This window comes from Grammomys surdaster, unplaced genomic scaffold, assembly GCF_004785775.1.
Source record: "Grammomys surdaster isolate TR1022 unplaced genomic scaffold, NIH_TR_1.0 62, whole genome shotgun sequence".
Taxonomy (NCBI): Eukaryota; Metazoa; Chordata; class Mammalia; order Rodentia; family Muridae; genus Grammomys; species Grammomys surdaster.
Window position 1 is genome coordinate 16,540,449 of NW_021604564.1, and position 15,749 is coordinate 16,556,197.

Genomic DNA, 15,749 nt, shown 5'->3' on the forward strand with positions numbered 1-15,749 from the left:
CCTTCCTTCCTTCCTTCCTTCCTTCCTTCCTTCCTTCCTTCCTTCCTTGCCTGCTTGCTCGCTTGCTTTGCATGTGTGTGTGGGGGGGGAAGAGATGAGGGAGGTGTGAACACATGTGTGCCAAGATAAAGTCAGAGAACAACTTGTGGGGGCCAACACTCTCCTCCCACATGGATTTGAGCTTGAATTCAGGTCACCAGGGCTGATTTCAAACACATTTACCTGCTGGACCCTCTCACCAGCCCTCTGCTCAATTTCAACAATGAATTATCTGAGAATTATTTTGTATTTTCTTCATAACTATATCACTGGTAAATAATAATCTCTTGTTACTTCTCCGTTTGTAAATATAGTATTCCTTTGTTATTTTTGCCCAATCATACTAGCTTATGTTTCAGTAGATTAAAGTAAAGCTGGTGACAGTGGACATTTTCAGTCTGATGTATTAAGTGAGGTTTTTCAATATTTTACCATTAGATAATTGTATCAATTATATTATAGGTAGTTTTTCTTGGCCTTTTATTACACTGTGATGTTTCTACTTCTAATTTGATAATAGCTCTTACAATGAATGGATGTTAATATATTTCTAGGTTATATTATTATCACATTATCAGCTTATAATGCTTTTCACATATTAATAAAAATCTAATAGTGAGCAATGTTATATTTCTAAAATACAACAGTAGTAGCTTTATCATAGTACACTCCGTCTCTTTATATGCTTAGGTTTGGTGAACTAAATTCTTTTAGATTTTTATATTTGTGGTTAGGACTGATGTTAGCCTGTAGTTTTCCATCACGTGTGACTCTGACTGGCTTTGATCTCAGAACTTGCCAACCTCATAAGCAGGGTGGCTGGCATTCTTTTCCGCACTCTGGAATTTTCTGTATAATAATGCTTGGGCTCAGCTGTAAGTTGTGGGAGCTTTGTATTTCTACAACCAAAATACTTTTAATTATTTAGAACTTTTAGCTATTTCAAATTTTAATAGTTTAGAATTATTTAGGTCTTCTGGCTATTTTTTGACTGTTGGTTTCAGTAAGTTACATATTTGTAAACCCTTGCTATATATCTCAGTAAGTTTAATATCTCCAAGTTTCTAAATGTAGTACTGCAATTTTGTTTTAAGTGTCTCCTTTCCAAAGCATGCTGTACCCACAAATGTGGTTTTTTTAATTCATCGTATTTATTTTGGATTTGTATGTTTTCTTTATCAATCTTGTAAAAGATGTATCCATTGCTTTAGTCTTTCAGAACACATTAACCTTTGAACTAAAGCAATGGATACATCTTTTACAACATTGGAACCTGAAGAGGCTACCTCCTATAGCCAGGCAGGAACCCCAGTAGAGCAATAGGGGCACCAAATCACAAAATTTTTGACCCCAAAATGTATCCTGTCTACAAGAAAATATACATTCTTACCTATTGCTTTAGTCACACCCGTCTTCCATATCATTCATTTCAAAGTTCTTTATTGGTCTGATTTCATTTTGGCCCATGAGTTCTTTGTTCTCTACAGCTCTACACCACACACTCACACACACACACACACACACACACACACATTTTCCTTTAGGTTTTTGTTGCTGCTATTGTTGTTATCATTTCTTTCATTATTGCACTAGAGCCACATACCATGGTCAACATAATGGTAATCCTCTGAAAGCATATTTAACAACCAGCCTCACTAACATTCATGATATTCTTAACATACAAATCTAATTGTCCCGCTTGTCTTATTCCCTTTAATGTCCTCTTGAACTTCAAGGGCAGATATCTTTTCTTCTGGCCTATGTATAGCTTACCACCAAGAGCTGCCCTTCCCCATCCCAGACCCCAGCTACACTCAACCACCTTTTCCCCCATCTCCTCGAGCATCTTCCACTTCTCAGTCAGTCATCCACCCCTCCGAGACTTGGTTCAGTCTGTCACAGATGCCTATGTCATTCCAGCCTGCATCAATGGCAGGCTTCCAAACCACCTCTGCACTTTATGTCATAGCCCTGGGCTGTATATCTGCCACTGGGTCTCTGAGTGTTCATGTCAGGGGCTCCAGTACAACAATGACCAATTTGCTCAAAGCCACTTTGACAAAGAGCCTATTTGCTGATCAACCATTTTGGTGAATATATTAAATTTCACTGTGTATCAAAATTTAACACATTCATTGTAACCCTACGGCGTTCTTTCACCGTCAACATTAACTTGGCTAGCAAGAATCAATATGTTCACACCCACCTTTTATTAGAGCATCCATTCTGGTCTCCTGTATCTCAAAATTTGTAGTCATTGTCCCTCCTCATTTCTGCCATCCTTCTCTGTGTTCCAGACAATATCTGAGGTCTCCTTTCTGTTTCCTGCTCTTTCTGTCCCCTGTTCTGCTCCCAGGATCTAGCTTTCAAGATCAGCAGGCTCAGCTGCACATTTTGTCAATTTTTCTTCCTCAACAAATGGCTTCCCTGCAGAGGATCCTGCTGTTCTCTCCCAGAACCTCCCCGTTGCGGAAACAGGACCAGAACAGAGACAACCTAAGCATTTATTTAATGACTCCATGGAACAAATTAAAAGTCATCTAAATAAATTCCTGAGTCTTTAATGGGCTATAAAAATTCCCCTTCAGGACTGTAGAGATTTCTCAGGGTACTTACTGCTCTTGCAGAAGACCCAAGTTCAGTTCCCAGCATTCAAATCAGGTGGCTCACAACTGCCTATAACTCAAACTCTCAGAGGATCCTGTGCCTTTGCCTCCTCTGGCACCTGTATTTATGTGTACACACCCACCCACCCACACACACACACACACACACACACACACGTATACATGTAATTTAAAATAAAATTCTCACCCCAAATCAATTCCTCTAAACTTTCTGAATACAGAAAAGAAGTGAATGTTGGTTAATTTATGAGGCTGATGAGTCTGTGGTAGTGATAACAGTTGTGACATGAAAATTCAGAGAAAATTCAAGTGAGGCCAAAATGTCAGGAAAACAGCAGCATCCCTGTACTGGCCTTAGGTCAACTTGACACAAGCTAGAGTTACCTAAAAGGAAGGACCCTCAATGAAACATATTAAAATGTGTCATTAACAGATATGGGAGAAAATATATTCATATCCACTTCTATATTTTAAAAAATTCTGCTTAAAACAACTCTTTGTGGAGTGGCTAAGTTAGTACAAGAAGTAGATAGGTTCTAGTCACAGTGTGAACTGAACCTTCAGTCAACTGGCTTTGGGTGCCTTAGCCTTCATTAACTGATCCTCAGGTAATCAGTTCTCAGGGACTGGCCCGCTTCCCTTCTCCACTGTCCAGTCAGCATGGTCATCAGGTAGTGGGTAGTGATGTCTTGTTGCTGCTCAGGAAGACTGTGGCATCCACATGGTGTGTCTCCTGAATTAGCACATTGTGATTGTGGTGGTTATTCCTGGTTTTTCAACTTGATTACATCTGGAATGAACTACAATCCAGAAATGGAGGGCACACCTGTGATCCAGATCTTGAGGCTGGAAGACACAAGTTTCTGACCTAGATCTTAACATGGAGATCTTGAGGTATAGTGGCCATGAAAAGCTTAGGCCCAGACAAGGCAGTACAAACATTGAATCCCAGGAGACTGAGGCAAGGAGATCTCTGAATTCAAAGTCAGCCTGGAACAAAGCAAATCTCAGATCCAGGCATGGTGGTACACAGCTTAATCTGGGCCACACCTTCTGCTGGAGGCCTATATAAAGACATTGGAAAAAGGAAGATTTACTCTTCAATTGTTTGCACTTATCTGCAAGTACATCTGTTGGAATCTACTTCTACAGAAGACAACACAAACAACTAGCCTTGTGGGACTGAGCAACTACTAGATTCTTGGATTTCCCGTCCATAGCTGCCCATTGTTGGGTTAGTTGGACTACAGACTATAAGTCATCACAATAAATTCCTTTAATATATAGAGACATTCCATAAGTCTCTATATATTAGACTCTAGAAAACCCTGACTAATACAGAGATCTATCTTATGAAGACTTGTAAATGTCAGCAAATAAGGCCCGGAGACAAATCCCTATTGGTTAACCACCAAATAATCAAATGGGGCTCACTGGCTGGCTAACCTAATCTACTTGTTAAATTCCAGGCTGATGAGAGACCTTGTCTCAAACAATAAGGTGGATTGCACCTGAAAAACAACACCCAAATTTGCCCTCTGGTGTTCACACGCATGCACACATGTGGACATACAAATGAATTAACAGACTCAAAAACAAGATATGGGCATATAAACAAACAAATCCATACATGGACTTCACCATGCCTGCTCTCCTCATATAACAAATACCAGAGGAATCTGAGTTTAAGTCACCAAAGGCCAAGAGCATCTTCCTTCCACTTTTTACCTGTATATCCACTTGTACATATGCATATTTCATAGCTAATTTACTTGTGAATTATAAGCTGAGTCTTTTTTTATAAGCTGACTCTTGACAAGAAATTTCAAAAAATTATGTAGACAATGATCTTAAAACTTTTTTAAGTGTACTGACTATTGTTGGGGCAAAACAAAGACTTACTGAAAAACTGAAAATCTTCTATTTACAAAGCCTCATATTTTAGATTTACTTATTTTTATTTTATATGTATGAGTATTTTGACTACAAGTATATCTGTGCGTCATGGTGCATGATTGTTGTCCACAGAGACCAAAGGAAGTCACTGGATTCTCTGGAACTGGAGTTACAGAGGATTGTGAGCTGTCAAGTGGGTGTTGGGAACAGGACCCGGGTCCTTTGCAAGAGCAGCCATTGCTCCTAGCCACTGAGACATCTCTTCAGCCCTCCCAAGACTTTTTAACTTTATGTCTGTCTGTCTGTCTGTCTGTCTGTCTGTCTTTCTGTTGCACACATGCCTTCAATGTGGAGGTCAGAGGATAACTTTCATGAGTCGCTTCTGTCCTACCATGTGGGTCCCAGGGTGAAGAACCTCAGGTTATCAGGCTCGTGTAGGCAAACTCAGCCCCTGAGCCATCTCACCTCAGCAGCTCCCTTCTGTTGTCCTGTAGATTCAAAAATAACTTCCATTCTCCAAAACTATCGGGACAGAAGAGAGCTGAGCCTTCCCTCTCTCCACACTTCCCCACCACACACAGCTGCACTGCAGCACAGAGCTCTGCTGCCTGCTTCTCTGACTGCTTCCCAATGCTCTATGTTCCAGCAAGCACTGCATCCCAGGGGCTTCGTTCTTCATTTCTCCATACGCTGTCTTCAGCCAGGATGCAGCCCTTAGCATCCTCTGCCAACATTACTGGAACCACTTACTCTTCCTCCTCCTCTATCTCCTCCTCCTTCTCTTCTTCATCCTCCTCCTCCTGCTGCTGCTGCTCCTCCTCCCTTCCCCTCTCCCTCCCTCCCTCCTTCCTTCCCTCCTTCCCTCCTCCTCTGATTTAAGATGCTTCCTGTTTCTAATCTCTACACTGCAGGCACAGCGATCACTCTGAATCTCAATTTTGGTCACATCACTGCTGACAGCTTTTCTTTAATTACAGGAGGAAGGCTCCTCTCTTAAAATGACTTTCAAAGGGTTCATGACACCAATTTTCTCATCTGGATGCCCTGTTTCTGTGGTATATGCCCTCTCAGAACCACTAGACTAGTCCTTCCTGGTACTCACTGTGCAACCCCAAGTCTCTACACCTTTGCTTCTGTGATCCCTCCATCTGAATGTCACTAATGCTATGTCCCGTTTGCTTAACTGCAATCAGCCTTGAAGGTTCTGTTCAAACCTTACTCTTCCAGGAAGCCTTTTCTAACTTACACTGACTCCCTGTCCTGGTCCCTCAAGCTGGGGAAATTGCCAAGATGCTATGAGTTGATCCACCAGGAACTGACCACCCTCAGCTGACACTCATTTTCAGTCTTTCTTCTATTTAACCGGGATCATGTCTCCAACACAAGAGGTTGCAACATTCACAATACATGTGTGGACCTAACCTCCTAATTGGAATCTCATTCTTCCACATTGTATTAACATTCTTCTATTTATCCATTAATTCAACAGCCGTTTATTGGTAGATTTCATAGCCATGTCTCACCCACTCAAAACTTTCAATTTCCTTGTAATATCTTGATTTCCTAAATGCCCACAAACTATGTAGAAACCATTTCCCCCTTTTCTTACCCATACTAGAGCGTACAAAGAACATTTGTTTTTCAAATACGTTTGAGATGACTCGGTTGAATCATTTTATGTGTTTCTTGTTCTTATAGCAACCGATAGTACCCAGTCTATTTTATAGCAGACTGGCATAGTCAGTGCTGTGTGGCAGCCTAATAGTCCAGAACAAGCGCTGATCATCCTCGCTGGCTTGCATCTGCAGAATGGCGGAGCTCAGTGGCAGCCGTCAGAGTTAAATACACGTTGATAAATGATATTAGCCAAGTAACAACAGGTTATTATTTTCCGGTGGGCTTTTGAAGCCACTCAGTGTCAGCCTGTTTTCCCTGCTTCACAAGTTTGCCCGCCCACTGCCTTTCACTGCTAATGGGCACCAGTTTGTTCTTCAAGTTCACACGGGGTCAAGTTTAAAGAGCTTTGATGTAAATTCTGCAATTTCCAAAGAAATCTCAAAAATGAATCATGAAACAGAAAGGGCAGGTGGTTGTCAGTCTATGGAAGGCAAAAGCGGGGTGACCATCTAGTCCAAAGGCCCCAGGATTAAGCTGGAAAATAATAAGGCATAGTGTTATTCCAGGCCTCTGGCAGTGAAAATAAAGAGAAGGAAGTGCTATCTAAACACACACACAGAGAGGAGAGAAAGAGAGAGAGAGAGAGAGAGAGCACAAATATGAGTAGATTCAGAAAGTATATATCAGCGATGATCAACTTCATTAATATAAAATCAACAAACCAAGGCAATTCTGGGTTTGAGGGGATTGGTGTCTTTCTTAGAATTGTACAGAGGAAAATTACATTACAGTTAGACATGAGTTCCCAAAATACAGAATTAGGGATCATTTCTACTCAGGGATGGTGCACATACATATGTCTGTTCTCTTTTTCTGTACATGGAGAGAGAGGGAGAGAGAGAGAGAGAGGGAAGAGAGAGAGAGAGAGAGAGAGAGAGAGAGAGAGAGAGAGTTTGTGTGTTGGTGCCAGGGGTTGTACTGAGATTGTGTTTGGAGTATTCCTATAGGTCCCCCACCCTAGCAAGGCACGGGCAGAAACATAGCTAACCCTCAAGGGACATGCATGGTAACTGAGTCTCATGCAAGACTGTATTGTTTTCAACTTCAGAAATATCTACCAGAAAATCAGGGACCATGACCTCCTGGACAAAAGGAAAACTGTGACAGCTCTGAAAGCTGGAGAGGACCGGGCCATCCTGCTTGGACTGGCCATGATGGTGTGCTCCATCATGATGTACTTCCTGCTGGGAATTACACTGCTGCGCTCATACATGCAGAGGTAATGCCATGGACACCCCGAGCCCACTGTCCCCTCCTCTGCTCCCCCATTGGCCATTCAACCTATGGTCATCTTCCTCTGACCTTTCCTCTGACCTTTCAGGCGCACCCAGTACACAGTGTTTTCTAATGTTATCCGATAATAATAATAATAAACCTAGACTATGTGTAAAGTGTCTATCATGACCTGGACAGTTTTCATAGACTGCTTGTTTCTTTCTCACAATTATTCCTTTAGGTGAAAATAGATCTACTCATGAATGCAGAGACACTGACACCTAAGTGATATGACACAGGGGTTTGGGAGATGGCTCTCCATAATGAGCTTACTGTACGATCATGAGAACCTGAGTTCTAAACCTAGACCCCCACATAAGCCCAGACGTGGTAGCATGCACTTGTAATGCCGGCACTGAAGATGTGGAGACAGACAGTCTCTAGAGTTCACTGGCCAGCAAGTCTAGCCTAACTGTGGAGACCCAGGCCACAGAGAGACCCTGTCTCATAAAACGTAATATAGATGACATCTGAGATCATCTTCTGGCCTCAACAAACACACAAAGAAACATACTCACATGAACATGTACACATACACCTGCACACACATGAACAGGTATATATATATGCATAAAAGTGTATCTGCACACACATGCACACATATGTATACAAACCTGAACATGCACACATGCATGCAAATGCACCCACGCACAAGTGCACCTATATATGTCCTGGTTCTTGCCTGCCGCTGCTTTTCCACCCACCCCACTTCTCCATCACCCAGCTTCCTTGGAAATTCTCACATGCCCAAAGCAAAAGAAGTTGGAGTTAGTTGTTTGAAGCCAGATCCAGTACTCAGTATTCTGAAACTCGCTAAGTGATTCTAATGTGTTGTGAAGCCTGAGAAAGACTGATAGCAACCTCTTAAAGTAACAGACTTTTGAATCCTTTTGATTTCAATGTTTACCCAAGGTTTACTGAGGAGGGCCAGAGGCACTAGGTGATGATACTAAAAGCATCTCCTCTGCATAAGTGATCTTAAGTGTCCCTGGCAGTGTCCCTCCTCCCCCACTGCCATTCAGACACTGAATCCTGAAGTTCCGTAGGTCTGCCGATGGTTGGGCTTAGAGAAATAAGACCCTTTCCTATGAAAGTGGGAGGTTTCGATCCAAGAGAAAAAGCAAACCACTTTGTGGCTCTTGTTTCTACAGCCAAATTAATGCTTTCATTTTAGAGGCTAAGTCAAGCTGAAATGTAGCAATTTGCTCCTCTCTCACATCCTGGCTGGTCTGCTTTATCTCTGATGGCCTTCAGCTGTGCTCTCTCCCACAATGAAGGCACTAGTGCCTCAGACCCCAAGGGTTTGCTGAGTCCAAAACCTCTTTCAGATTCTTGAGCCTGCTTAGAATGATCTAATACATCCACCCCCACTGCCTGACTGTAAAAACAAATTCTGACCATCCAGTTTCCAAAAAATTCAATCTGCTTCAGCAGAGGAGACTGAGTCCAGTAGCCTGTGTCTGGCACACACAAAAGTACAGGAGCTATCCATGCGTGTCCAGCAAAAGGGCAGGGTTGTTACTCCTCGTGAACACGTGTTTTCTGCTCACTGCTGTACAGCTTATACCCAGAGGCAAAGCATCGATTGATAGTGTGTTGCTCCCTAATTACAAATGCTCAACTTGATCACAAAATGAAAGTTATTGTAAAATAAAATTCAAGCAATGGTTAGCTGGAATCTCTCTGGTTGACATGGCTCGGGGGAGCCTGATTGATCCTGTTGTCTGCACAGAAGGCTTTACCTGCTCCTGGTTTCCTGGGGGAGGCACACGGTGACAGAATGAAGCCCAACCTCAGAGAACTATTAGACTGGGTAAAGCCTCTGTTTCCATCACTTACCAACTGTGTGTTCTTGACTACTATCACGGGATTTCAGTGACCCTCAACTCACTCACCTTTCAAAGGGATTAATAATCAACATATAGGGTTGTTGAGAGGATGAAAGGAAATAATTTATGTAAATCGCCAGTTAGGGAGAAAGGATATAATTAGCCATTGCTCTTGACATCTTCAAAAGGCTGCTGTTATCTTACTTCCTGTGTTAGAATGACCTTATTGCTCTCCCTCCATCTTGTCAAGCCCAACAGTGAGCTACTTGGCCTTTTTGCGACCTTTCCCCAGCCCCACTCTTAACAAAGACTTTTCTACCTAGGCTGGGGTGGAGTTTGGGGTGAAGGGACTGAGCAAGAAGCTATGCCTTGCAGAAATACAGAGTGGAGGTTATGCAAAGTGGATGGCGCACACTGGTCATCCATCCCCCAGGAAGCTGAGGCTCCTACTTTGGAATTACCACTTTGAAACTAGCTAGCCCAGGCTACAGAACAATTCTGAGGCTGTTCTAGCCCACATAGTGAGACCCTGTCTTACAAAACCAAAACTAAAACTAAAGCATTCATTATGCATACCGGTGAATTCAAGAAGAAGAAAATACCCTCTTAAAATATCAGCGAATATTCTATACAGTAGATTTCACCAAGAAGGCTCTCAGGCACCAAAGTCTGTGCTGTCACATGCAAAAAGCGGGTACATTCAAAGTCATAAACCTTACACAGACCTATAGATTTTGGGGAGGTCCCTCGCAGTTCAGCAACCAAGTAACTATGCTCTGAAGCCAAACCCTCGTGCCCAGCAGTTCCCTTCCCTGTGTTCATATTTGCCCCTTCTTTGCAGTGTGTGGACAGAAGAAGCCCAGTGCACCCTGCTGAATGTGTCAATCACAGAAACATTTAACTGTTCCTTCAGCTGTGGGCCCGACTGTTGGAAGCTCTCTCAGTACCCTTGCCTGCAGGTGTACGTGAACCTGACGTCTTCCGGGGAGAAGCTCCTCCTCTACCACACGGAAGAGACCATGAAGATCAATCAAAAGGTAAGAGCCGGGCTAGTCTCACCTGGGTGCCTGCAGAACCCCTACCCTATCCTCTGTCCCTGAGTTTCCCCTTCGTGAGCATTTCAACACAACAGGAGGTAGCCCCTGCTTGCTCCATTCACAGAACTCACTCTCTGGGTCTGTCCATGAAAATATTGTCTTGTACGGCCATGGACAAGCTGTTTTCTCGTTTCGTGGTACAGCAAGTTTAGCTGTGTTTTCTGTTTAGGGGGGATGTTTATACATAAAGGACCTAAGTCTGTCAGAGCAAGCACAGAATTTAATAAGAGATGTGCATGCCCAAATATCTGTCATGACTTGGGAGACATGAGATTAAACATGACTTTGCTTTTCCACACTTAATTGTGTGACCTTGGGCATGCAACTTGACCTTTCTGATCTTTTAACCAGAAGGGAAATAATAGCTATTTACAAGACCATTATGATAAGTAAAGATTAAAATAGATTATGTTGCACTGAGACATTGAACCTGTGGTTAACAGTGTGTGTGTGTGTGTGTGTGTGTGTGTGTGTACATTTCTTTATATATTATAGTTATAGAGCCTTAATTTATTATAATACTGTTCATATTAATCACTATTCTGGTGTGATGACAAAATGCCATGACCAAGGACAACTTACGGAGGTCAGGGTTTCTTTTGCTTTATGGTTCCATCATGGCAGGGAGGCATGGCAGCAGAAGCAGGAGCTGAGATGTCATGTCTTTAACCACAACCTCCACAAGAAAGGGAATGGGAAAGGAGATGAGATATACACTCCAACACCTGTCCCCAGTAAGATTTTCTCCAGCTAGGCTCCTCCTTTTCATAATCTTCCCAAGCAATGCCATTAACTGGGGACCAAGCATTCAAATGCCTGAGCCTATGGGAGGTGTTTCTCATGCAAACCATCACACTGATATATTAAAGTCCACATGGTAGGTGCTTAATAAATGTGCATTATATTGAAGCTGTACCTAAAATTTATTTTGATGATGGACATGGTGGTTTCAAGCCATAAGTTCCCACATGTAAGAAGCTGAAGTAGACATATTGCCACAAGTTTGAGGTAAACCTGAACTACTGAGCTAGTGTCAGATGTTCTGGCTAGTTTACATCAACTCGATGCAAGCTAATGTTGTCTGAGGAGGGGAGCCTCAATCAAGAAAATGCCTTCATAAGATCAGGCTGCAGGTAATCCTGTAGGACATTTTTTTTTAAAATCAGTGATTTATGGAGGAGGACCCAGCCCACTGTGTGTGGTTCCACCCCTGGGCTGGTGGTTGTGGGTTCTATAAGAGCGCAGGCTGAGCAAGCCAGTAAGTAGCACTCCTCCAGAGCCTCTGCACTAGCTACAGCCTTCAGGATCCTGCCCTGTTTGAGTTCCTTTCCTAACTCCTAACTTCCTTCAATGATAGACTACAATGTGGACATGTAAGATAAATCAACCTTTCCTCCCTAACTTGCTTTTGTTCATGTTTCATCGAAGCAGTAGGAACACTAAGACACCAGGCAAGCCAAAACCATATAGCAAGGTCAAAAATACTTGCATTCATAAAGTCTAGGGCTGAGATGACCAATTGCATTTTAACTGAACCAATCTGCCATCATCAGTTTTAATACGTATGTGTATTGAGTGTGAATTTTACTGTAGCAGCTTAAATGTCCAGAATGCTCTTGAATAAGCCAAGACAAGATGGCTCCAGCCTTCAATAGCACATTAGTGCTTATTTCCAGGAAGGGAGCCTTATGGAGGCTTATAAAATTTCTCATCGCAGTGGCCATTCTGTCAATGATAATTTATTATCATCAAGGGTTGCAGAAGCCTGGAGGTTCAGCGCTAGCACATGGGAAGCAAAGGGTGTCACCACAAACAAAGAAAACCCACCTTGCACTTTGGTCACAGTAACTCTAATGAATTCTTTAAAATATCTCTGAGGACTCTCCTGAATGAATATTTCAAAGAATGTTACTTGACAATGTTGCTTCTGATGTTCTTTCATTTGTAGTAGGCAGAAACAAAAGCAGTCCTGACCCAGCTCGGCAAACTTATAAAGCTTAGCCCCTTCTCAGCTGTCTGTTTTCATTTTCCAAGATCTCCCCATAAGTCAGATTCTTAAATCAAAGCTTACTTGTACTGGTGGAACCTATAAAACTCTTCAGATCTCAACAGAACTGGAGAGCCTCGAAAGCTAAAGGGGAATCAGACAGGAAAGACTCTTTCCCCTTCCTGTTTTGACATCATGTCGCTTTGGCTTTGCAGTTATTTAGGTGACAGAGACTGCAGTCGCCAACATAAATCCCAGGAACATATTTAGGATCAGGATCTTGTCAGCACTCAGTGTGGTCATGGGGCCCATTTGGTTTCTTTGGCCCATTACCTTGTTTCTAAGTGTGAGTCATGACCCCATACAGAAGCATGTGTGCATGTGAAGGTATAGCTCTAGGAATTATTACCAAGAGCTCCCTGCTAACCACCGAAGAGTAACAAAATAACACTTTCCTTTTCTCTTCCCCACAAACACCCTCCCAACCCTTTTAAAATCCTCTGGCTTTTAAACACCACCCTAGCTATTACTGCTTCTGGATTTTTGTGTGTGTATGTGGTTTTTATCTCTTCAGTGTTTAACACATACCAGTAAACATTTCTGCTTTGCTTCATGGTAAGCCACTGTACACACAGAATCATACCTAATCTTTTGGTGTGTGTCTGGCTTCCTTCACAGAGCACGGCAGTAGGCGTTGCGTTGAGGTGCAGTTCGTTCATTTTCGTCTCATTGCATGTGGACTGTCAGCCTTGGTTTTCACTCTACTGACGATAGATGTTGAGTTTTCTATAGGTTGGGGTTATCGTAAACAGCTCTGCCATAGATGCTCTTATAAATAACTCTCAGTGTCCAAGCCACAAGCCCACACACTTCCGTCAGGTATACATCTAAAGATGAACTATCTGGAACATAGCATAACACAGATATATCTTGAAGCTTAATGAACAATGGCAAGGCTTGTTTGCCATTGTTTGCCAACAGAAGACATTTCCTGTTTTACGGTGATGGTGCCTTGTCATTTTCTTTCCTTAGTATTTAATGCTTTTGTTCTGTTTAATACATTTTTAATGTAGCTGTGATGGCCTCAAAGTCATATTCCTGTGCATTACTGCTTTCTCTTCCCCAAACACAACCAGCCTTCCTGAAATTGACCTTTATGTAGGGGTCAAGTTAGTGAGTCTCTTGGTTTTTGTTTTTGGTATTGTTTTGTTTTGTTTTTAGGTGTTTGTTTGTGTAAGAACAGCAACTGGCTCAGTCTGTCTTGTGAAAACCTTCTCTTCTTCAGCAGGTCACTAGCAGAACCCATTTTCTACTGCTAGAAACTAATGTGTTCCTACAATGTTAATGTCTAGCCCGAAGATTTCTGTGGCAGCTTTGAGTTCATTTGCATGCTATGCCCGCCATTCCGTGTAGGCATCGGCACAGACTGTCTCTGACGTGTGCAGTAAGCACTAACTTCCACAGGCCCACAACTCTGCATGTTCATGGTGCTCTCGGTCTTTTATCCCACTCTTCCATCCACAGCCATTTTTCCACAGTCTGAAAAACAGCCTTTCAGTAGAGATGGTGCCAGAGAGGGGGTAGGAATGGGAAATTTCCTCCATCTGGGTTTTCCTGAAAGCATTTCTATCTAGCTTTGATTCTTGAAGGAGTATCCACTGGGCACACAGCTCTAGGTTAGCCTTTCCTCTAACCCCTTGTCTCTCGATGAGCAGTGATGCTGTCCAGCCCCAGCCTTTGGTTTCTCTGCTGCATCTAAAGGGCAATCCAACCTGTTTAAAGGTAGTTTCCTTTGATTTTCTATGGTTTATCACAAGCCTAGATGTGAAGTTATCCTTATTCAGACTTCTAAGCATTCACAAACTACTTCCCCTCTCTATAAACCTTTCTGTTTTATGTTAGAAATCTGTTTCTAATGTTAGAAAGTTCACAGGCTCTCTCATTACACAGTGTGTCTTGTCTCCCTCGCTCTTTCTTCCCCTCCTAGGACTCCTTTGACGGGAGGATGAGCTCTCTCACCACATCTGGTCTGTTCCTTCTTTTCTTTATTTCTCTCATTTTCTCTTGCCTACCTTCACTCAGGATTTACCCCCTCAGAACTTCTATCCTCAACTCTAAAAAGTTTACTGTCTCACTAGTCCACTAATTCTGACTTTTTCTTACTGTATTTTCATTTTTTAATTTTACCATTCTCACATAAACACATTTTCCTATAAATGTGTGAAATTCTACAAAATATGATGAGTAACTATAAGTAATAACTTGAAATGTGTTTTATCCTATAAATTTAGAAGGGCTATATTACCCATTTGCAGAGAATTATGTTTGCATTTATTGGATCTATGTGACAAAAATTACAGAAAGCCTTTGATGAATTACTGACCATCAAGTAAAAATTATACATATATCTTCTAACAGGAGGAACAAGTATTGAATAAATTATTCCACAAAAACAGAAAATATAAACATTTGATATTTTCATATCGCATGGAAATAAACTATTAACAATAACTATGATAGTAATAGTAAAACAAGTCAATCTTTATCTAATAGCTATCCTAAACTTGGAGTGATCCTAAGCATTATACATAGACAATTTCACTTAGTACTCCTAATACTTATTAACATATATAAAAAATGTCCACACAGAGAGGTGGAGATATAAATATTCCCTTCTTTATCAGATACCATAATAATACTTTTGTTGTTATTGCTGTCTCTATTTTCATTGAGAGCTAAATGCAAATTTTGTATTTATACTGGCTTTGTTTTCCAAATTAAATTTGATAAGAAAGTATAGAGAGAAAAGAAATGAAAAATATTACAGTTGAGGCTTGTACATTTTCTTCTTACAGATCAGTGTGCTATTTTTCAATGTTTGGAGTTTTGTTTGGTTGGTTTGGCTCTTCTTGGTCTTGGTTTTCTTCCTCTCCTCCTGTATCTCATCTTCCTCTTCTTTCTTTTTCCTCTCTGTCGTCTCCATTTTTCATCCTCAGTCTTCATTTCCTCCTCTATTGGAAATCCTTTACTGTTGAATAGCATCTGTTTTTTCTAATAAAATGTTTGGAAATTGAGACTGTCCTTCCAAAATGATGAAGACATGTTATTTCTGACAATAGAATGTTATTGTCAGAAAGAAAGAAAGAAAGAAAGAAAGAAAGAAAGAGAGAGAGAGAGAGAGAGAGAGAGAGAGAGAAAGAAAGAAAGAAAGAAAGAAAGAAAGAAAGAAAGAAAGAAAGAAAGAGAGGCAGAGAGGCAGAGAGGCAGAGAGAGAGAGGAAGGAAGGAAGGAAGGAAGGAAGGAAGGAAGGAAGGAAGGAAGG

The 15,749-nt window shown here is 41.7% G+C and overlaps 1 protein-coding gene across 1 annotated transcript in view; it reads left to right on the forward strand.

The window, feature by feature from the left end:
* The window catches only part of Kcnmb2 (potassium calcium-activated channel subfamily M regulatory beta subunit 2), a 31,634-nt gene that overhangs the window by 4,561 nt on the left and 11,324 nt on the right, over window positions 1-15,749 (forward strand). Inside the window, exons 2-3 of the mRNA XM_028765025.1 lie at window positions 7,288-7,458; window positions 10,185-10,380. Coding sequence (XP_028620858.1) covers window positions 7,288-7,458; window positions 10,185-10,380 — 367 coding nt within the window. The remainder of the gene's footprint in view (window positions 1-7,287; window positions 7,459-10,184; window positions 10,381-15,749) is intronic.